This window comes from Tympanuchus pallidicinctus, unplaced genomic scaffold, assembly GCF_026119805.1.
Source record: "Tympanuchus pallidicinctus isolate F22 unplaced genomic scaffold, pur_lepc_1.0 scaffold2, whole genome shotgun sequence".
Classification (NCBI taxonomy): Eukaryota; Metazoa; Chordata; class Aves; order Galliformes; family Phasianidae; genus Tympanuchus; species Tympanuchus pallidicinctus.
In genome coordinates this window covers 641,959-664,437 of record NW_026294721.1, presented here as the reverse complement: position 1 = coordinate 664,437, position 22,479 = coordinate 641,959, and the positions used below count along the sequence as shown (strand labels likewise).

The window sequence follows — 22,479 nt, the reverse complement described above, 5'->3', positions numbered from 1 at the left end:
ACTGCAAAGGCGATTGTATATGGGGGGGGGCAATTGAATAGGGGTTAAATATTGGGGTGGATCACTGCAAAGGGGGAGTTAAGTGTGTGGGGGGGGGGCATCGCAAAGGGGGAACGGTTAAGGGTTAATATGGGGTGTGCGGGGAGGAGGGGGGGGGGGGGATATTGTAAGGGGGGGGGGAAACGATGAAGGGGAGGTGGGAGGGGTGGAGAGAGGGAACGATGAAGGGTTAAACGGTGGGGGGGGGGGGGGGGGGGAGAGGGGGGGCAATTCCTTGGGGTCAGCCGCGGGGTTGGGCGCCGGGCTGAGCCGCGCTGTCTCTCCGCAGGGCCGAAGGTGCGGACGGCGGAGAAAGAAGGAGGAGGAGGAGGAGGAGGAGGAGGAGGAGGATGAGGCCGAGGAGAGCGGCGTGACCGAGCGGCGGGCTGCGGGCCAAGGCTCGCACGCTCCAACGCCGCGTCCGCCCGGCCCGCCCCCCCCCCCCCCCTTTCCTTTTCTCCTTTAACCCCCCCCCCCCCCCCCCCCCCCCCCCCCTTTGCAACCCTCTGAAGTGAGAGGGTGGGTGTGCGGGGGAGCAGAGCCGCTGGCTGAGGGCCCAGCCCGGCTTCCCCGCCTCTATATAAACACACATTGACTTTTTACTCAAACCCACATTGAGTGAGAGAGAGAGGGAGAGAGAGAGAGGGAGAGAGAGCGAGAGGGGGGGGGATATGCCGAGGCAGCCCTGCCTCCCTCCCTCCCTCTTGACGGGAGTCCTGTGAAAAGTGTGGGGCGAACAAATACCGGCCCTATAGATACCGATATATATTTACAGAGCTAGATTGATCCATCTATCAGCCAGAGATACCCGGCGGCCCGCCTCGCTCCGTGTGTGTAGATCCATACATAGCGCTATTGAGTTCTTCCATCTCTCCGGCTCTTTGCTGACTTATTTGATGATTTTTTAGCGTGGTTTTTTTTTTTTGGTTTTTTTTTTTTTGGTTTTTTTTTTTTTTTTTTTTTTTTAATCTCGCTCCTTTTTTTTTTTTTCCTCCTTTTTTTTTTCCCTTCATTTTTCTTTTTTTTTTTCCTCCTTTTTTTCCTCCTTTTTTTCCTCCCTTTCTCCTCCTTTTTTTCCTCCCTTTTTCTCATTTTCTCCTCTCTTCTCCTTTTACTCCTTTTTCCCTCCCTTCTTCTTTTTCTCCTCTTCCCCCTTGTATTCCTTCCTTCCCCCCCTTTCCTTTCCTTCCCCTTATTTTTCCTTCTTTCTTTTTCTCCTTTATTCCCCCTTTTATTCTTTCCCCCTTTCCTTTTCTCTCCCTTACTTTTCCCCCTTTTATTCCTTCTTTCCCCCCCTCCCACTGTGTGTGTGTGCCTTGAAAGGAGCAGCAGAGCATCCGCATTTGGACTTTTTTTTTTTTTTTGGAGGGGGGGGGGGAGGGGAGAACTTTATTTCCTTTTTCCCCTTTTTAAACTTCTTTTTTTTACCCCCCCCCAGCTTTTTGCACTCCCCCCATTACCTTGTGGGGGTGGAGGGGGGCGGGGTGGGGGGCTCCGCGTTGTGCTTATTTTCCCCTTCTCCCCCTTCTTTCCTTTTTATTCGCCTCTGTCAAACTGACGCCGGGCAAGAACAAACTTTTCGCAGAGAGACGGAGCAAAAACCGCTTTTAACCTTCTTCTATATATATAGATATACATACTTTTTTCTTTTTTAAATCAGTTTTTAATTTTTATTCTTTTTTTTTAATTTTTTTTTTTTTACCATTTTCTCTCATTTTCCGTACTGTTCTCCTACCAGAACCGGGGGCTCTCCCGCCCCCCCCCCCCCCAATCCCCTTTTCCCCCCCCCCTCCCTCCCCTTTTTCCCCCCCCCCCCCCGGACCCCCCAAGCAGGGTCGGCTGCGCTTTCCGCGCTCTCCCTTCCCTTTATTCCCCCCCGCGCGTCTGTGTGTGTTTGTGCGTGCGGGTGCGAGCGCGGTGCCTGTCAAGGGGCTGTTTCTCTCCCCACCCTCCTCCTCCTCCTTCTTCCAAATATGCTTTTTGAAAGTTTTGATCTCGTCTCGGCACTGGCTACCCTCGCGGCGTGCTTGGTGTCACTGACTTTGCTGCTGGCCGTGTCCCAACAGCTGTGGCAGCTCCGCTGGGCTGCCACCCGCGACAAAACCTGCAAGCTACCAATCCCTAAAGGCTCTATGGGATTCCCTTTAATCGGAGAAACCTTCCACTGGCTCCTGCAGGTAAGGAGGATTCCCTTCCCTCCGCTTGGGAACGGATTTATATTCATTTTTATATCCCCCCCTCCCGCTTCCCAACTCCATACCCATCCTCAACCCCGGTTCCCCAAATATTTTCTTCTCCTCGGACGCCGGGTTGCGATTGCATCATGCGAGATGGGCAGGGGGTGGTTGTGACTCGGGGGGGTGGGGGGTGCACTGAGGGACCCGGCTCGGTCCGATCCCCCCCCCCCCAAATTTATTCCCGTCCGAGATCGCACAGCGGTGCGGGGTTCCCCCGATTGGGATCGCTCGGAGCCGGGCAGCGGAGTAGGAAAATGCTCCTGGAAATTTTGGGGGGGGGGGGGGGGGGAGGAGGTTCTCCCCGTTTCTCTCTTTGGCTCTTTTCATCCTTTAGGCGAAATTGAGGATAATGACTTAAAAAAAAAAAAAAAAAAAAAAGACAAAAAAAACAAAAACCCAACCAACCCGTGGGGTTGTTATTACCGGCGTGGTGGGAGAGCAGAAGGGGGGTCCCCCGGTTGAGAGCCCCCCGTGGGGTGGATGGGGAGCTGCTCCCGGTGCCGGGGGAAACCCGCGGAGGTAATGGGGAGATTAACCCGGGATTAACCTCGCTAAGTGCCCGAGAGGCGGCGGGCGGAGAGGGATCCCCTCTGAGGAAGGGCGGCTGCCAAAATAACGATCGTCGGAACAAAAATAGAGAGGAGAGGAGGTCAGGAGGTGCCCCGATGCCTTCATGGGGGGGGGGCACCCCGCGGCTCTCAGGAGGGAACCCCCGAGGTAAACGCGTCCGTGCGTTTCCCACTCTCTCCCCCCCTCCGAGCCTTTGGGAGAGGATGCTTCCCGCAAAAAGGGAGAGATTCCCATTGACGGCACCGGCACGGGATGCCGGAACCCTTGCGGGGCGGCTCCGCAGCGCTGCCGAGGCCGGGGAAGGGCAGCGCGATGCGGGTTGCGCGGTTCGGTTCGTCCCTCTCGGTTCGGCCCGGTCCGGGTCCAACCCCGAGTGTGAGCTCTGAGCTCCCGCCCCGCCAGCGGCGCCGAAGGGGTTAACGGCACTCTCTCAATAGGGCTTTATTTTTTAAAGAAATTTATCAGATTTTTACAGGGGGACCAGAAAAGGGTTCTCGCTTTTCCACAGTCTCCATCCAAACAGAGTGCAAGGGCTAAAAATACAAAAAAATTTTGTATAAATTGGACTCCATTCGAAAGTTCTCCCCGCATAAAGGTCCTCTTTGTGCTGCCCTGGAAATGGTGTACAAATAACTCTTTATTAATGCCACAAAAAGGACTTTTTAATTATATTTACGCAGATCAAGAAACGGGGTCACCTGAACATCTGAAAATCACAACCGCGCTTTTGTTTCAAAATAAACACACGCGAGCTGCGCTGCTCGCGGGGTCCTCTCAGCCCGGTTCGGCTTTGGGGAGGGGAAAGGGGGGGGACCCGGCTCGTCCCCCCCTTCTCCATCCCCGGCTCCATCCGGCTGTTCACCGACAAAAGCCCTGGGAGCATGTGGGAAAGTTATTAAAGGGCTGCGCGGATCTGCAGATCGAGTTAGGCAAAGCGCAGCCTTTCGAGTAAATTGAGTCTGGGAGGAGGAAGGAAAAAAAGGGGGGGGGGGGGGGGAAGGAGGGGGGAAAAGGGGGGAAAAAAGGGGGGGAGAAGGGAATGAAAAAAGGGGGGGAAAGGGGAAGAAAAAAAGAGAGAGGGAAGTGGAAAAGGAAAGGGGGGGGGGGAAAAGGAAGAAAGGAAAAGAAGGGGAAAATGAAAGGAAAAAATGGGGGGGAAGAAGGAAAGAAAAAAAATAGGGGAAAAAAAAAAAAAAAAAAAAAAAAAAGAAAGGGGGGGGGGGAGGGGGAGGAGAAAAAGAGGAAAAAGTGGTTAAAAAGCGCCCGGGGAGGCAAAGGTGGAAGCAGAAAGGGCGGAGGGCGCTGCCCGGAGTGCGATGCGATGCGGTGCCCACCGTCCCGGCTGGGTGACCCCCATAAGCGGCCGTGTTGTCCCCGTTCCTTCCCCCCCCTCCCCCACGACTCATTCTGGGGTGTCCGCGTGGAAAAGGAAAACCCGAAATCTGCGCGGAGGGGCTCAGGGAGCGCTGCTTTGGAAGGGAACCCCCGGAGCGGGAGGGGAGGAGTTATAAGGGGAGGGGGGTTAAAAGGGAATGGGGGGGGGTGAGGAGGGTGAACCCATGCGGTCTCAGCGCCTCGTCTCCATCCCCGCTCCTTGTCCCCCCCTCCCACCGGTCCCCCCAATCCCCACGCATCCCGCAGGGTTCGTGCTTCCAGTCTTCGCGACGAGAAAAATACGGCAACGTGTTCAAGACGCACCTTTTGGGGCGGCCGCTGGTGAGGGTGACGGGAGCGGAGAACGTGCGGAAGATTCTGATGGGGGAACATCACCTGGTGAGCACCGAATGGCCTCGCAGCACCCGTATGCTGTTGGGACCCAACACCGTGGCCAATTCCATCGGGGACATCCATCGGCACAAGAGGAAGGTGAGGAGGTCCCCACGCGTGACCGCGGGGTGCGTGGGTGCTCGCGGGGGGGTTTAGAACGGGGGTCGAGGGGGGAGGGGGGAGAATTGCGTTCCCTTCTTCCCCTCTCCGCTCTCTTCTCCTCTCTGCCATCCGACCCACTGGCGTGTGAGGTCCCGCGTGGGTTCCCCCCCCCACCCCGCGTGCGTGCTCGGAGCCTTTGAGGAATTTAAAAGGGCGATGGTCAAGAAAAAAAGTGATCGGGGACGGAGGTGGCACGAGGGGGTTTCCCCTCGTTTTAATGCTTCGGAAGGAGGGTTGACTGTGTGATCGCTAGCCGCTTGTCGCCTCCGAGCCAACCCGCGGGCGTGACACGCGTGGAGTGGGTTGGAGGCCGAGAGCCGGCACGGAGCGCTCTTAAAAGGGCGATGCGCGCACTGTGGGGGGCCCACCGCGGTGCGGCTCTCGCGGTGCGGGGCAGAGGAACGCGGCTCCGGTGTAACCAGGCTGTGCTGGAGGGGTATTGTGTGCAGAATGCATTCTCGCTGGGGTTGGTTCTCGTGGTGCTGAGCGTTGCAATGGGTTTTAGGGCAATTGGGGTGTTGATGGGGGGTCTGGGGGTGAAGTGTGGTGGCTGGGAGAGGTCAGTCCCTCCTGGGGGCTCACCTCTTTGATGCTTCTGGTGTCAGGCTGTAACCCACAAAAGTGGGATCAACCAGGTTTTGGGGGGCTGTGAGACCATGTGGATGTGGGGAATCAACATCACCTCCCCGTCCCCCCTCCTCCCACTCCCCCAGATATAAATCCTGCAGGAAAAGGCAGAGAGGACAGTGTGGTGTGGCAGCTTTCACATCCCTGTTGTGGTTTGTTGAGACCGTTTCCCGATTGGGTGGGGGCCAGGAGTTAATTTGGAGATGGTGGTGTTGAAGCATTGAGAAGACACGGCTGCACCCAGAACCCCAATGCTATCTTTACCCCAATGCTATCTTTACCCCAATGAAAACTCTTCTCTGTGCCCCAGCAGGATTTCCTGTTTCATCATATGTATTTCTACAAAAGCCCAACCCATTCACTTCTCTTTTCCCCTGGGGGAGAGAGTGAGATAACAGCTACCGGAGGTCCCTATTTGTCACATTTCTTAACGTGATGCTGAAGTGCCTCCACTCGGTGCGTGCGATCACACAACTCCTTACGCTGTTTCTTTGTGTCTTACGAGAGGAGAAATCCTTCCCAACATCCCTGTCCAAAATAAAGGGCAAGGTGCACGGGCTGCTTCCATCACAGAGCATTGGGGATAGCAGGGAGGGTGTGCAGGGACATGGGAGCCACTTTGAGCTCTGTACTAGAAAGCAAACGCTCTATAGGGCTGGGGATGCTGTTAAGCAGATGTTGAGCTTCCAGCAGCACAGGGTTGGTGTGATGGGCTCAATTGGTTGCTTCACTTTCCTTGCAAAGTGAGATATTACTCCCATTCCTCTACTTGGTCCCCTCTGCATTACTGCTATTATGGCACTGAGCATCTGCACCCTTTCCCCTGTGCCAACCACCCCTCACCTTGGCCTGAGATGTGCATCCAGAGATAGGGCAAACCAACTTCTAACAGGAAGAAAACATCTCTCTTTTCTCCCAGTCAGATGGCAATGTGACTGATTCAAATTTCTTTTCCAGGCCAGGTGCCTCCAAACAACAGAAATCAGCAGCACTTTTTGAGTTCGTTAGCCCTGAGCTTCTGCTGCTGTTAATTGGTTGCTAATTCAGCTCTCCCTGTCCCAGCAGTGAGGAGGAAGCACCACGTTTGGCATTTCAGCTTGCTGCTTCCTTGTAGGTTGTTCTCTTGGGTTCCTGCTCTGTATTTTCTTGCAGGGAGCTGAGCAAAACCTGTAGGCAGAAGCCCTCAGTAAGGATGCTGTTATCAAGGGGAAATGCTCAAAGATTCAGAGCCCAGATGTTCCTTCATCATTCCTTGGCCATCCAGCTGAGCTCTCCTCTTGCTGGGACAGATTGCCATTGAGACAAGAATACAAGCTCCTCAATAGGTGCTCAGGAGGAGCAGAGCCATATTAACCAGATTATACCTATGGCAACTCTGCTCTCCTGTCCTCTGTGTATTACTTCTGCCCTCCAGCAAGCTGTTCAAGTTAAAACAAACTGGAGAAAGGTTTTATTTTGGGATATATGGGTTCTCCAAGTGTCACTGGAGCAGGGATAGAGATAGGAAGATGATGGCTTGTGGAGTGGGCAGCAGGGCTTGCATGCATCATGGCCTTTATTGCAGATGTCGTTAGTGCTGGCTCTGTGCTTGGCTCCAGATGAAGCTGCTCGATAAGAACAGTTTACAAGCAATAAAACAAAGCAACCTCAAACCCTTCAGCCTCCTTTTTGAGATAGATGTCTGCTGGGGGGTTGTTACCCCGCTGTGGGACACAGAGTTGATGATGCTGGAGGTGGATTGGGGCCACCCGTGCTGCAGTGAGGGCAGTTTGTTCTTTCGTCATGGCACTTTTGTCCCCAGATCACCTTGTGGGGAGGAGCAGCTATATGGCTGTGGCTTGGAGGTGGTGCCCCATCCCTGGAGGCATTCAAAGCCAGTCTGGATGCGTCTTTGGGCAGCCTGGTCCGGTTGTGGCAACCCTGCATATAGCAGGGGGTTGAAACTAGATGATCACTGTGGTCCTTTTCAACCCAGGCCATTCTAGGATTCTATTGTGGATGCCATAGGGGGAAGGATGCGCATCATCCCTGATGAGGGTGGTCCACAGGGAGGAAGCTGCTGTTCTATAGGGACCTATAGAGGATGGGTGACTGGGGATAGTGCCTTGGTTCTCTCCCATCCTGCTCTTTTTGGTGGCAGAGCCATGCCACCTCTGCTGTCTGAACCTGGGTGGGACCCTGTCCTAACGTGGCTGCTCACATTCGGTCCACATCTTTCCCCATGGATGCCCTCAGTTCCTATTCACGAAACCCCGATCAGCGTGCTTTGCTTTTTGGCCTTACATGTGTTTTGGAAGTGTGGATCCTTGGGTCTCCATGACCTGCAGCAAAGGCAAGGCAAACTGTGCAAAGGGTAACATGCATTCTGGCTTTATGAGATTTAAGGCAACCCTGGGATTGGGATTTGTGGCAGCCCTGTGTACAGCAGGAGCTGAAACTCGATGATCCTTACGGGTCCCATCTAACTCTGGCTATTTTATGATCTTTATGTCCCTCCCAACCATTTGAGGGTGGAATGGATGTTGGGAGGTTGTGGGGAAGCTGACGTGAGGTGCTCCTGTGATGCTGCACAGCATCTGAATGCAGAAGGGAATGGGAACTGGGAATGGGCAGCTTTAGGGCAAGGGAAGGAGTCTCCCAATGCTGGCAGTGCAGCAGGGCAGGGGAAGGTGGGATGCTGATGTTCCTTGGGAGCACTCAGACTTGGCAGGAGAGCTCTGGACTGGCCAGATTCGTGCTGTGTTCCAGCATCGTAATCCCAAAATAGGCCCGGCTGGCTTAAAAAAAGGAAAAGACAGAATAAAATAAAAGGAGTCCGTGGGCTGGGTAGACGTCCCAGACCCAGAGACTCGAGGAGGAAGCAGACAGTGGTGCAGAGAAACGGCCTGTTTTGTCTCACTGTCCAAAACTACATCATTCATTAACACACCACAATTAATGTTCTGCCTCGGAGGCATACAAGTGTTGAGCTTATTAGCACCAAGTAGAAAGGTCTGAGGCTTTAATATAGTTTGCGAGAGGATTAAGAACACAAAAGGGGCCATAAATTTACAACCAAATATAAACCAGCTGCTGTGGGCAGGGCTGGGGGGAGGGAGGGAGGGTGGAGGAAGGAGGGATGGGAACAGCGGGTGCTGCTTCCCTGCTGCCAAACCCCCTCACCCATGCTGTTAAGAGACGTTGATTACTTTTTGGCATCCCCCCACCCCACCTCGCCACCCTCCCCAGTAGGAATCGGAGCCGTCCTCTTTCCAGCCCGGCCCACCCATATCGCCCATCGGGTCAGATCTGTGGGCTGGGGTCCAGCTGGATCAGGCGTCCTCTCAGCACGTTGGCATTGAGCCCCTTCTCTCCATCACAGGCTGCTGCCCTGAGAGCTGTAACCCACGGGCAAAAGGCGCCGGGGCAGGAGAAAAAGGCTCTCATTGATGTTGAAGGGCTCCGGTTGGGGAAGAATTTGTCGGCTAGGTTGGCTCATTGACTTTAGACCAAATAGTGCTGTCATCTACAGCGGTGTAAATCCAGAGTCATTCCAATGGATTAAAAAAAAAAAAAAAAAAAAGGCCAAAAAAAAAGAAAAAAAAGCAAAGTGCAGGCGCTCCTGGCTGAAATATAAATGTCCTGAGTGCTCCAACCCTGCTCCGAGGAGCTGTGCTGAGGCTGAATGCGATGCAGCCCCAGTGCCACCTGAGGCTCTGTCATCTCTTTGGGTTCGGTCTGAAGCCAGGAGAGTCTTCACAGATGGCCTGCAGGATGAAATGTGATGGCAGTAAGTTGTGCTGGGTGAGGTTCTTGTTGGGTATCAGGACGTTGTTCTTCCAAAGAGCAGTCAGCCATTGGCACAGCTGCCCGGGGGAATGATAGAGTCGCCATCCCTGGAGGTGCTTCAGAGCCACGGAGATGTGGCACTGAGGGACGTGGTCAGTGAGCATGGTGGGATGGGTTGGGGTTGGTCTTTGAGCTCTTGGCCGACCATAGTAATTCTGTGTATTCTCATCCTGGTATGATGCATTGAAATCTCGCAAAGCTGTCCTCAGGATTTTGGTGGCAGAGCTGAGATTTCCCTGCAGCTGGAGGAAGGGCTTTTCCAAGCATCTTCCCCTATTGCTGCCATGCCAAAGCATGCTTGTAAAGTCACATTTATTTCTTTGGGATGGAGTGGGCTATGTCATGGGGCAGGTGCTTCCCTCCCCGCTCAGTTTTTTGCCAGACTCTCCGCTGATATCTTCTCTTTCTCTCCCTCCTTGTGTTCAGTTTCCAATTTGAGGAGTGGTGACAGTGCATGAAGTGATTTTTTTTGCTGTCCCCAGATACACTGCTTCCCCATGAATGAATGGGTATGGACCAGAAAAGGGGGTGATGTGGGCTCATAGGTGCTGAAGAACCACAGCATGTTTAGGTAACCCCATAATGAGGGTCAGACAGCCTCAGTTGCTGAGTGTAACTGCATTCTGCTGGTGCTGACATTGGGATTATTATTATTATTTTGAGGGGAGGCAGATGGGATGCTGAGATAGATCTACGTTGTCTTGCTTCTTTTCTGTCTGTGCATTACGGAGTGCTGCTCATTTCAGAGGGCAGGAGCAGAAAAATGTGGCTTTTCCCTCTAAATGAGTGCAGGTTTCTCCCATGATGGGAGGATGGCAGGAAAATGGCAGGGGCAAGAGATATCCTGCATTTGGACATGCTTCTTCCCCTTATCTTAACATGGGGAGGGATCATAGTATCATAGAATGGCTTGGATTGGAATGGACCTCAAGGATCATCAAGTTTCAACCTCCCTGTCACAGGCAGGGCAACCAAATTCTATATCTAATACTAGACCAGGCTGCCCAGGGCCCCATCCAACCTGGCTTTGAACACCTCCAGGAATGGAGCATCTACAGCCTCTATAGGCAGCCTGTGCACCAGTGCCTGCCCAATCTATGGGAGGAAAAACATTTCCTAACATCCAATCTGAGATATAGAGAGAGAGAGAGCGTGGTCTGTGTTGGGACATTGCTTGGGATGCTTTCCTAACACACACCAAGCCCTATGGGTAGCCAATTGGTTGTAAAAGCATCTCTGTGCCAATCATGCCTTCATTCTGCTGGGTAGCAGCTCTGAGCAGCCAGGCTGGATGAGGTGTGGGTGTCAGATCCCACATTCTCTTCCTGGAGGGGAAGAATGAAAAACTCTTTTCCTCTTTGTTATGATGGTTGTGCTTGGATGGGAAGGCTTGGCCAGTGCTGAGCATCATTCCTGCTAATTATTCTTCATCCTAGCTGCTGAGTGAGTCTTTTTCTAAGTTTCACTTGAATGTCCCCTCCTCTTTGGTAGGGTTTAAGGATGGGGATGGGGTATTTTCCATGCAGGACCGGGGGCTGCTCGCTGCCACCTCTGCAGGGGATGGAGGAGCTGAGGCACCGGGAAGGAATTTTCTGCCTTAGGAAAGCCATAAATCTTTAAATATCCTGTTTGCACTGTGAGACGGATTCGGAAGTTTCCAGCTGAGAGCTGGGGTCTCCCTGGGCAAATGTGGGTGGGTGTGAGCGTTACCCCCACAGCAAACAGAATCCCCCAAGGGTGGTTTTTTGCGGCCGTACCAAAGATGTGCAAAACACGAGGGCTCCTCTTAGCATCTCCAGCAGATGCTACCGACCCCGTCTTTTTTACAGGTACCCTCACTTAGTGCTGTTTTTTGCTTCTTGGCTGCTCGGGAGGAACTTTTTGCAGCGCTGCTCCTTGGTTGGGCTTCACTAGAGGGCGCAGGGATTTTAGGCTAGAAGCGCTGCGATGGCTGTCAGGGAAAGCTGGCTGCCTTTTCCTCCTTTTTAATCAACTGGAAAGATGCAGGGTTGAACTGGAGGTGACTGGAAGGGGATCCAGACTTGTGTCTGGCTGGGGAAGGATCTGCTGACATCTGGGATTAGGCAGCGTGGAGCGCAGCGACGCCAGGTTTGCAGCCGGATGGGACCGGAGCAGCCCCATAGCAAAAGGACAGCTCAAAAAGAAAAAGGCAAAAGAAAAAGACCCAAACTCACCAATTCTAAATGCTCACTGTTTTCAGGCTGCTGACCCTTCGGCAGGGGCTCCTTTTCTCTCTTTGAGGGTTTCCTCCTCTGCTGTTGCTCTTTGGGATGATTTGGCACAACAGGACCAGAGGTGTTCCTGGGACTGTGGGGTTCGTCCCTTGCTAGGAGAGATGCTGGGCAGGGATGAGGAAGGATGGGGTTTGCACCAGATTGGGAGTTGCTTCTCCCACCTCAGTGCACACGCACTGTCAGCTCTGCCTGAATATCACTGCTCCTTCTAGGCTTAAAAATAGCTCTGGAAGTGCAGAGGGGCACTGAAGTGCAGATGAGCACCAAAAGTGGCAGCCAAATCATCTCTCACCCTCTTCATGGTCACTCCACGGCTTGTTCATTCAGCCCTCCCCGTGGTTCATTCATTTCCTGGCTCCATTCATTCATTCATTCCTTCATAGACAAGCGGGACGGCTGTCTGTCTGTAGGCACATCTGTCTGCTTGTCCTCTTGCATCTTCTTTATCCCCTCATGTCTTCTCTCTCCTTCCCAGCCCTCCTCCCACATACATACTGCTATTCCTGCCCCTACATGTGGGGTGTGATGAGTTCTACCCAGGTCTCAGCCCTGGAAGCATTCAAGGCCAGGCTGGATGTGGCCCTGGGCAGCCTGGTCTGGTGCTTGGCGACCCTGCAGATAGGAGGGGGGTGAAACTAGATGAGCATTGTGATCCTTTTCAACCCAGGCCATTCTGTGATGAAGATTCTCAGCTCAGGCAGTAAGTTATGAAGCAGCAATTGTCGATCCTCCCACCTTCCCTGCTAGGGGACAGAGGTGTTATTTCACCAAACAACCTCCCAGCTGAACGCCGCGCTTGAGCAACGGAGGGGTCGCCGCCAGGAAAATGTTACCTTTCCCTTTTGAGTGCTGACTGCGGAGGAAATTCTCACATTTACAGCTTCGGCGCTCATGGAAAGAGAGGGGGTTTTTGGTTTTTCTCCTTTTCTCCTGGGTTTGATAACTTTGCAGCCCCCCTCAGGAACCCGGCCACCGGTGAAGGCTCTCGGCTCACTCCTGGGGAGCTGGCTTTCATTTGATTTCTCCCGGAGGCCTGGCATGCATGCGGCGGTGCGTGCGTGCAAGCCCGCCGTGTGGGGAGGTTAATAAAAAATAAACAAACAGCACTTTTTCCTCCGGTGCACTCTGGGAGGGATGCGGCGGGGATGCCGAATGAAAGCGCGTGCTGTGGGGCTGCGCTGATGGGGGGGGGGAGGGATGGGGGACATTCCTGGCATTTCTCAGCTCCTCGCGCAACAAGCGGGCTCGGGCCCAAATTGGAGGAAGGAGCCGTTAGCATGGGGGCCTGGGGAGGCTCGCTCCTGAGCTGTGTTTACTCGCAGAGCTTAAATTAATAGTGTCTGCTGACATCAGTTTTTAGCCCGGCTTCCCAAGGAAATGAGTCTTGTGCGATCGCAGCCTCTGCGTGCGTGCGTGCCTCTTCTCCCCAAAGTTCAGCCAGGTTTTGAAGAGGTCCTAAAGGCCTGGAAGGAATTCCCTCATCCATGGAGGTGTTCAAGGCCAGGTTGGATGGGCCCTGGGCGACTTGAGCTGGTGGGGGGCCAACCAGCCCACAGCACGTGGAACGGGTTGCCCAAGGAGGTTGTGGATGCCCCATCCCTGCAGGCATTCAGGGCCAGGCTGGATGTGGCTCTGGGCAGCCTGATCTGCTGGTTGGTGACCCTGCACATAGCAGGGGGTTGAAACTAAGTGATCATTGTGGTCCTTTTCAACACAGGCCATTCTGTGGTTCTATGAAGTGGTTAGAACTGGATTATCTTTAAGCTCCTGTCCAACCCAACCGGTCTATGATTCTATGAAAACCTTTGTGTGCGCTTGCGCACAACCCAACAATTAGAATCCGCATGGAAGAGCTCCATTTGTAGCATCCAGCTCATGGGATGGATGGAGCTGGGAACTGGGATGTGTGGAGCTACAGAAAGTTCTCCTTCCATCTCCTTCCATCTTGCTCTCTGTATGGTGCGCTATTTCATATCACAGAATCATAGGATGGCCTGGGTTGAAAAGGACCACAATGATCATCTGGTTTCAACCCCCTGCTATGTGCAGGGTTGCCAGTCACCAGACCAGGCTGCCCAGAGCCACATCCAGCCTGGCCTTGAATGCCTCCAGGGGATGGGGCATCCACAACCTCCTTGGGCAACCTGTTCCAGTGCATCACCACCCTCTGTGTGGTCTCCATCCTCCCATCCTCTGCTCGCTGCTGGAGGGAGACTGTGGGGATCCATGTTGTTGCTGCTGATGAGAATCAGCCTAGGGAGGATTGCCCATGGAGGATCCTTATCAGCCCTTCTTGGCAGCTATTTTAGAAACTGGTGACTCTGGATGATAAATACCAGATGATGCTAAATCTGCTTAGCATGGGGGATCTGTGATGTTCATTTCTATGGGCAGAAGTGGGCTATTAGAGGAGGCAAAGAGAAGGATGTTGGGGCTCCATAGAATCCTCTGCTCATTCTTCTGTAGGTTTTCTCCAAAATCTTCAGCCACGAGGCTCTGGAGAGCTATCTCCCCAAGATCCAGCTGGTGATCAAGGACACCCTGCGGGCTTGGAGCAGCAACCCCGATCCCATCAACGTCTACCACGAGGCCCAGAAGCTCACCTTCCGCATGGCCATCCGCGTCCTGCTGGGCTTCCGCATCCCCGACGAGGAGCTCAACCGTCTCTTCGAGGTCTACCAGCAGTTTGTGGAGAATGTCTTCTCCTTGCCTGTGGATCTGCCCTTCAGTGGCTACAGGAGGGTAAGGGATTTGGGCTGAGCCCTCCCCTAGCCAGTAGCATCGATATGGGATTAGTGGGACAATGGGTAATCCCTACCTCTGTGTGTTCTTGGTGGGGATGTCTCTCACCATCTGATGTCTTTTGGGCTACAAAGTTCTGTTTTGGTAGAGTGGAGAGGGAGATGCATTCATGGATTGTTCTTCAGAGCACTGGGTGCTCCATGGCTCAATGCAGTGGGGAGTGTGGTTGTGATTTGCTCAGGTTTATTGGGTTATTTACCTCACAGCATCACTTGGTTGACTTTTGTTTGTTTGTTTGTGGGAGCCTTCTGCTATCGATGCACTGCCTGCCAACTGGGCTTAACAGAGTGGTAGCCCTTTGAATAACAGCTCCAGTTCTTCTAGGCAAAAGATTCTTCTACGCAAAGATGCGAAATGAAAACATAACAAAAAAATCTGTTCAGTTTTTATTTTTCTTCACGAATATTGGTAACATACTGTAATTTTTTTTCAATCTTTTGGTTTTTTTTTGTAACTGTCACCACAGATGTTGGTATTGTTATTTAACCTCTTGAATGAACCCAATCGCTGGCAGCCCCAAAAGGTTGGATTTGCGTTAGGGAGGCCAAGCACTAAAATTGTTTGGGAAGCCCATTCTCCTTCCAGGAAGAGGATCCTCTTGGATGAATTGGCCTTCCTTAAAGAGGCAGTTTTCCCAGGGACTTCTTGTATCCCAGGAAAGAAGGAGGGCTGTGAACTACTGCAGAACTGGGGCTCCCACATCACAACTGCCATTTGCACGGCGGTCATGAGTACTGATGCCTGTAATCTTATATGCTTAAGGCTTGCTTCTCCTGGCTGGGGAATGACTCCAGCATTTTTGTACTCCTGTCTGAGCACTTGCAACAGCAGTTTGATTCCGTAGCCGCATCCTGCTTGAGCACATCTCCTCTGCATATGCTGGAGATATACAGGGTGGGGATGGCAGTGATGGTGTTGAGAACTACGGGGTCTGATGGTTCCTGCTCCACAGGGCATCCGGGCACGTGAGACACTGCAGAAGGGGCTGGAGAAAGCCATCCAGGAGAAACTGCAGAACACACAGGGTAAGGACTACGCCGACGCGCTGGATATCCTGATAGAGAGCGGCAAAGAACACGGCAAGGAGCTCACCATGCAGGAGCTGAAGGTAAAGATCTTCCCATGGCCACCTGGGGGCTTCCCCAACAGCAAAGCTGATGTATGGGGGATTTTGGGGGGGCAGAGCTGGGATGGGTTTTCAGACCTGGGGGTCCCCACTGTGTTTGTAGATCCCACACCCTGGTGGTGCCAACGAGCCAGTTGCTTTCCCACAGGCTGTATTTATTTGCAGATTATGCTCTTCCCTTATTAAAAGCACTGCCAGCGAATACCAAAAGAACATATAAGCTTGCTGAAGCTTTCAGCCCTGATCAACTTCACCTCTCTACCTGTGCAATCCCCTCTTTATGTGTATGAGCCCATGACAGCTTATTATTTGCAGCAGACTCACAGCATCATCACTTATCTTAGAGTCACAGAATCACAGAATATATGGGGTTTGAAGGGACCTTGAAGCCCACTCAGCCCCATCCCCTGCCATGGGCTGATTACTGCCCATCACCTCAGTCTGCCCAGAGCACCATCCATGGCCTTGGGCTTCTACAGGGATGGAGCACCCACAGCTCTCAGGGCAGCCTGTGCCTCCTTGCTCTTTGAGTAAGGAATTTCTTCTTAACGTCTAACCCGAATCTCTTCTCTTTTAGCTTAAAACCATTCCCCATTATCCTATCACTATCAGACTATGTAAAAAGCCACTTTCCCTCTTATTTATAAGCTCCCTTCAAGTACTGGAAGGCTGAAATGGGGTCTCCCTGATGCCTTGTTTTCTTCCAATGCTTGGTCAGGCACTGGCACAGCTGCCCAGGGAGTGGTGGAGTCACAGTCCCTGGAGGTGTTCAAAAACAGTGAAGATGTGGCATTGAGTGACATAGTCAGTGAGCACAGTGGGATGGGTTGGAGTTGGACTTGGTGATCTTAGAGATCTTTTCCAACCTCAATGATTCTATGATTCCCAGGCTGAACACCCCCTGCTCTCAGCCTGTTCCCGTAGCAGAAGTGCTCCAGCCTTTGAGCATCCACCTGGCCTCTTCTGGTCCTGAACCAAATCATAGAATTGTAGAATGGCCTGGGTTGGCCATGGACCAACAATGGAATGGACCACAATGACAATCTGGTTTCATCCCCCTGCTATGTGCAGGGTTGCCGATCACCAGACCAGGCTGCCCAGAGCCGCATCCAGCCTGGCCTTGAATGCCTCCAGGAATGGGGCATCCACAGCCTCCTTGGGCAACCTGTTCCAGTGCTTCACCACCCTCTGGGTGAAGAACTTCCTCCTATTATCAAACCTAAACCTCCCCTGTCTCAGTTTAAAACCATTTTCTCTTGTCCTATCACTATCCACCCTCATACCCATTCCCCCTCCTGTTTATAAGTTCCCTTCAAGTTACTGGAAGGCCACAATGAGGTCTCCCCAGAGCCTTCTCTTCTCTAAGCTAAACGAGCCCAATTCCATCAACTTTTATTCATAGCAGTGGTGCTCCAGCTCTCTGATGTCCAATGTCCATTGTTGCCTGGGATGCAGGGGCAAGAATGACCCATGGCAGCTTGCTACGGCCCACACGCCTATTCCATCATACTATGGCTGTCTGTCTGTATGTCCTTCCAGCCTCACCTGTTTTCTCTTATCCCCTTTCAGGATGGTACCCTGGAGCTCATCTTCGCCGCCTACGCCACCACAGCCAGCGCCAGCACCTCTCTCATCATGCAGCTGCTCAAACACCCGCGGGTGCTGGAGAAGCTGCGGGAGGAGCTGCGCAGCAAAGGCATCCTTCACAACGGCTGCATCTGCGAGGGCTCCCTGCGCCTCGACAACATCAGTGGCCTTCACTACCTGGACTGTGTCATCAAGGAGGTGCTTCGACTCTTTACCCCCATCTCTGGAGGGTACCGGACGGTGCTGCAGACCTTTGAGCTGGATGTGAGTATTGCCATGTGGTTGTGTCTTATGCAAAGCGTGCTTGGAACTGGTTTAGAGGAGGGCTGGGAATGATAAATTTGGTTCCGATGGTGGCGGCGGGTGGAGTTGCAGATTCAGAAAGTGGACAGAGATTATACTCACTTGGGATGTCAAACTGGGGACTGCCGTGGTGCTTCCAATAGAATGGGATGGTTCAGTCTGGAGAACAGGACTCTCAGGAGAGACTTTATGGCTGTCTGAAAGGAGAAAGCGAGGTGGAGGTCAGCCTCTGCTCTCAGGTAACAGCAATAGGATGAGAGGTCATGGCCTCAAGTTGTGCAAGGGAAGGGTCAGGTTGGATATTAGGAGAAATTTCTACTCTGAAAGAGTGGACAGCCACTGGCACAGCTCAGGGAGTGGTGGGGTCACCATCCCCGGAAATGTTCCAGAACTGTGGAGATGTGGCACTGAGGGATGTGGTCAGTGGGCACAGTGGAGATGGGTTGGGCTTGGACTTGGTGATTATAGAGGTATTTTCCATCCTGAATGGTTCTACAATTCTAAAGCTATCCTCCTGCTCCCACTCCCTGTTGACCCTCTCTGCTCTTCTCTTCCCTTCTCCCCTTTCCTCCATAGGGTTTCCAGATCCCCAAGGGCTGGAGCGTGATGTACAGCATCCGGGACACCCATGACACCGCCCCTGTCTTTAAGGATGTGGATGTCTTCGACCCCGACCGCTTCGGGCAGGGCCGCAGCGAGGACAAGGAGGGCAGGTTCCACTACCTCCCCTTTGGAGGGGGTGTACGGACCTGTCTGGGCAAACACTTGGCCAAGCTCTTCCTCAAGGCCTTGGCCATCGAGCTGGCCAGCACCAGCCGCTTCGAGCTGGCCACCAGGACTTTCCCCAAAATCACCTTGGTGCCCGTGGTCCACCCAGTCGACGGACTCAAGGTTAAATTCTTCGGACTGGATTCCAACCAGAACGAGATCCTGACGGGGACGGACGTCATGTTGGGGGCCACTGTGTAGAGCCCACCAGGGATGGGCGGCTGGGGATGGAGGGGTGGGGTGGGGACAGGGAGATGAACAGGAGGGGAGAGGAATGAGGAGCTTCTCCACGACGCTCACTTGGCAGAGCCTCCAGGTTGGGACTGTTTCCTCCACTGGCAAAGCTGCCAAAATCCTTCTGCTCCGGGCATGGAGGAGCTTGGGGTGGCATCGTGCCTCTCGCTTCCTCCAGAAAGAGGAAGAGTTGTGAATCCCGAGTAGAACTGGGACTGTCTGACCATACACAGTATCTAAATATTATAAATATATATATATAAATATCTATAAAACACTTCTGCTGCCAGGAAGAGCGCTGCAAAGCCCCGATGGTGGGAAAGGCTTTGAGAACCAGCTGGCAGCCAGTGGTCTGGTGGCCCAGCGTGGCCCGCCAAGCTTGTTTTTAACAGTGTTAAATTAGCTGGTGATAACAGTGTTTTATTTTTGTTGTTGTTGTTGTCGTTCGTTTGTTTGGTTGTATTTGTTTTTGTTTTTTTTTTTATTATTATTTCGGGGCTCTGGGGGCTGCCCTGGGCGAAGGGGAGACGAGCGATGCCCGTTCCCGTCCCACCCATTTGGGCAGGTTTGGGGGAGCGCTGCCCTTTCGCCTCCGCCGAGGGACCAAAAAACCCTGTGGTGCCTCGTCTGAGGCTGAGCCGTCTCTCCAAAGCCTCAGATGAGTGTGGTTTGGGGTGGGGGGAGCTTCTTTTTTTTTTTTCTCCTCGAGTTTCCTGCTGCTGCTACACATCCTGTGTGCACCGCTCCCCCTTCCCCACGCAGAGGCATCCCTTTGGGGGCATTTTGGTGCCTTTGCTCTCCCTCAGGGTGTGGGCACCTCCACGATCTGCTGCAGCTCTGTGTGCACTGAGCTGTTCTGTTTGGGTGCACCCTCTTCCACCGGAGGTATTTTTGCATTAAAGGTGATCTCTATCAATAAGCCACCGTCCGCATCGTTTGTCTCGTGTCTGGGTTTTGGTTGGCGATGGGAGAGCTCTGCAGGAAGGAAAGAAGGGCTGTGCCCAATGCATGTGAAGCACAAGGTATCATGAGCTTCATATGCTGGGCGGGTTTATTTGGTTTGATTTGATTTATTTTACTGGCATGAGAAAGGCTTCCATGTGTTGCATGAGACAGGCGGGTTGTGTTGAAAGCAGACGTGGCCTCACATGCAGGTGCAGAGCAAAGGCTGGTGTTTGGTTCAACCTGAGCATCAGGTTGGGAGATCCCATTGGGATTGGAGGCCCTTCATCTCGGGGAAGATCCAAGCAGCCTTCTTCTCTCTCCCATCTCCTACCATGGAGGATGAGGTAAGGATGAGGACTGTGGGGTGGTGGGGAAAGATCTCATGTTGGGGTGGGCAGCTTGGCTTTTGGCTTTAAAGGTGTCCAGATAAGTCGAAGGGGCTGAAATGGGAAGGATGAGGGGGCAGATGTCGCTTACCAGGTTGCTTTGCAGGTTGTGCTCTTGATGAGTGGGTGCCTCGTTGGAAGGTCAAAGGATGTGTGGGTGAGCAATGATGATGGCTGCCTCTGCCATCGTCATCTGGTGGGGTGAGGAGCAGGGAGGCAGAGTTTTAGCTGGGGGAAGCACTTGAGGTTGGGTCAGCCAAGCTGCCAGAAACCCCCAAGAGCACCCCAATGGATGGTCTCCACTCACACCAGGGAGCACGACTTGATTTTAAGGTGGATTTCACCCCATGTAAAGCTCCCAGTCCTCTAAAGGATGCCATTGAGGTCCGGGTCTTGCCTTCTAGTCGGTAAGCAATGTGCCAAACCCAAGAGGGAGGTCTGAGTGTTATGTGCCACCTGGGCACTGTGTCCCTGGAGTGGAGGATCAGCCAGTTTGCTGACATGGGAACTCCAAGGGAAATGCTAGGCACTAGTGAGACTTCAGGCATTGGAGAGAAAACATTTCCAGAGATAAAAGGGGCTTAATTGCAATGAGAATCCCGACAGGAAGCAAAGGAGAACATAACCTGAATGCAATGAGAATGGGTGAGTTTCCCGTGGGCAAGTGTGTAGAGAAAGGTTTGCAGCATGCAAGGGTCATGGTCCATGGTGTTGGCTGATGATGAACACGTGTAGGGCATGGAGATGGGGCAGGAGGTGGAGGATGCAGGATGAAAACACACCAGGAACCCACAGCCAGGAGTCCCCCAGACATACTAGGGGGGGGAAACTGTGGCTGGGGGAGAGAGGAGGTGGAAAAATGGGAGAGATGGAGATGGGACGGCCAACAAGGGCCAGAGGTTCAGCCTCAAGTTCAGCGGTAGCTTCATGCCATGCTCCCATGGGTGAGATGTCTGGGGTGAATTTGGGATGGACTCAGTGAAGGGCGGCCAGTGGAGGGTTTGGTTCAACTGTGATTTGAACTTCCAGTTACAAAGTGAAAAACCAAACATGCTTTTGAGTGAGTGGTTGACTGGAGAGTGGTAATGTCAGATGCATACATCCATTATATATATATGCTTACACCATGTGTATATATAATGTGTGTGTGTAATTAATCTAGGCATCAGTAAGCCAGGCTTTTGTTTTGCCATTCCTAACTAATATAACTTGACTAAAAAAGATGTTGCTGCAGTGGGTTTGCAGAATAAAGCACTTTGAATCTCAGAATTATGTTGTGTTTTTTTTTTTCTTAGCACAGTTCCAATTCGCTATAATGTTATTTTATACACAGTTATTATTATTTTTTGTCTGTCTTTATAAACTATTATAAGTACTATTTTTGTTATAATTCAAAATAGATATTTAGTATAAAGTTTTGTTGTTAAATATTTGTTATTTAGTAAAATATGATTTTTTTTTCCTCTCTATTGTAAACATCGTCTGGAAAAATATTAATATGTTTTATCACAGTTGTTTTTAATATTAAAAGAAGAAAACAAAAAAAGCACTTGTGGGGTTTTTTTCCTTATGAAATCGGTGCCGTGTGAACATGTGTTTCAGTCATGTGGTTTTTAATATGTATATAATATCATGTGTTGCATATTAAAATGAATGTTGTGTATTTTGTGATCTTAAAAAATAAAAATAAAATAAAAAAAATAATCCACGTGGCTGTTTTGTAGACTCCTGTCGTAAAAAGAGTTGAACCTCCCAGCCTCTTGTCTGCATCTCGAAGGGCTTGTGGCTGCCTTGGGGTCCATGGGTGACATCACGTCCTGGGACCCCATAAATGGGTTTTTTTTGCACCAGTCTGGAGACGTGTGTCAGCCTCCATGGCATGGATTTCAATACAGGAAATTCCCCCTTTGAAATAAGAAATACTTTTTTTTTTTCCTAGGGAAGAGGACACATGCTGAACCGAGTTGCCCAGAGATGTGAAGTCTCCATACCTGGAGATGCTCAGAGCCCAACAGGACTCAGTCAGAGCACCCAGGTGCTCGTTCTCTGCAGTCCTGAAGGTTTGGTGAGCTCTGGGACACCTCATTTCTGCCCAAAGCTTCTGCTCTTCCCCAGTGAGAGACACAGGCTGGGTAAAGAGGAGAGAGGACCCTATTTGTGGCACCGAGTGTTTAATGGGCAATAGGTTGATGGCTGGACTTGTTGTGTTCAAGAAAGACGTAGATATTACACTAACAGACATGGCTTAGCAGGGAAATATTGGTGGCAGGTGGACAGTTGGACTGGACGACCTTGGAGGTCTTTTCCAACCTTCATGATTCTTACGATTCCATGATGATCTTCGTGGCATTTTCCAACTTCAACGATTCCATGATTCTTTTTGGATCTATTCAGGTTGAATATTGAAGCACAGGCCTGCCAAGAGAGCGGTGGGGTCCCCATGCCTGGGGGTGTTCCAGAACCATGGAGATGTTGCACTGAGGGATGTGGTCAGTGGGCATGGTGGGATGGGTTGGAGTCAGGCTTGGGGATATTAAAAGGTCTTTTCCAACCTTAATGACTCTATGATTTAGCAGGCATGATGGGGATGCCTGATCTAAAGTGATGGCTAGACTTGAGGAGAGGTCTGAAAGATTCCACTGCCTGCTCCAGGAATCAGCTCCTCAGCAAACCCAGCGTGTCCTGGAGTCAACTTTTAGCAACTGTTCGGTGTTGGCACCAAGTGCTCTGCTTATGGTGTGAAACCTAAAGCTCTTGGTGGGAGTGGGAGCTGCACCTGTCCCGGGGTGGAGATGGGTGGGTTGGGAGCACTTAGCGAGTCGTTAAGTGATTATTAAAGCAAT

The 22,479-nt window shown here is 52.1% G+C and overlaps 1 protein-coding gene across 1 annotated transcript; it reads left to right on the top strand.

Annotated features, from left to right (window-relative positions):
- Window positions 1–1,862: 1,862 nt before the first annotated feature.
- Window positions 1,863–19,224, top strand: LOC128080554 (cytochrome P450 26B1). Its single transcript, XM_052682936.1, has 6 exons — window positions 1,863–2,216; window positions 4,488–4,712; window positions 13,952–14,227; window positions 15,240–15,395; window positions 16,983–17,264; window positions 17,880–19,224. Exons 1-6 carry the CDS (start codon window positions 2,013–2,015, stop codon window positions 18,270–18,272), a joined length of 1,536 nt encoding a protein of 511 aa, XP_052538896.1. The 5' UTR covers window positions 1,863–2,012; the 3' UTR covers window positions 18,273–19,224.
- The last annotated feature ends 3,255 nt before the right edge of the window (window positions 19,225–22,479 follow it).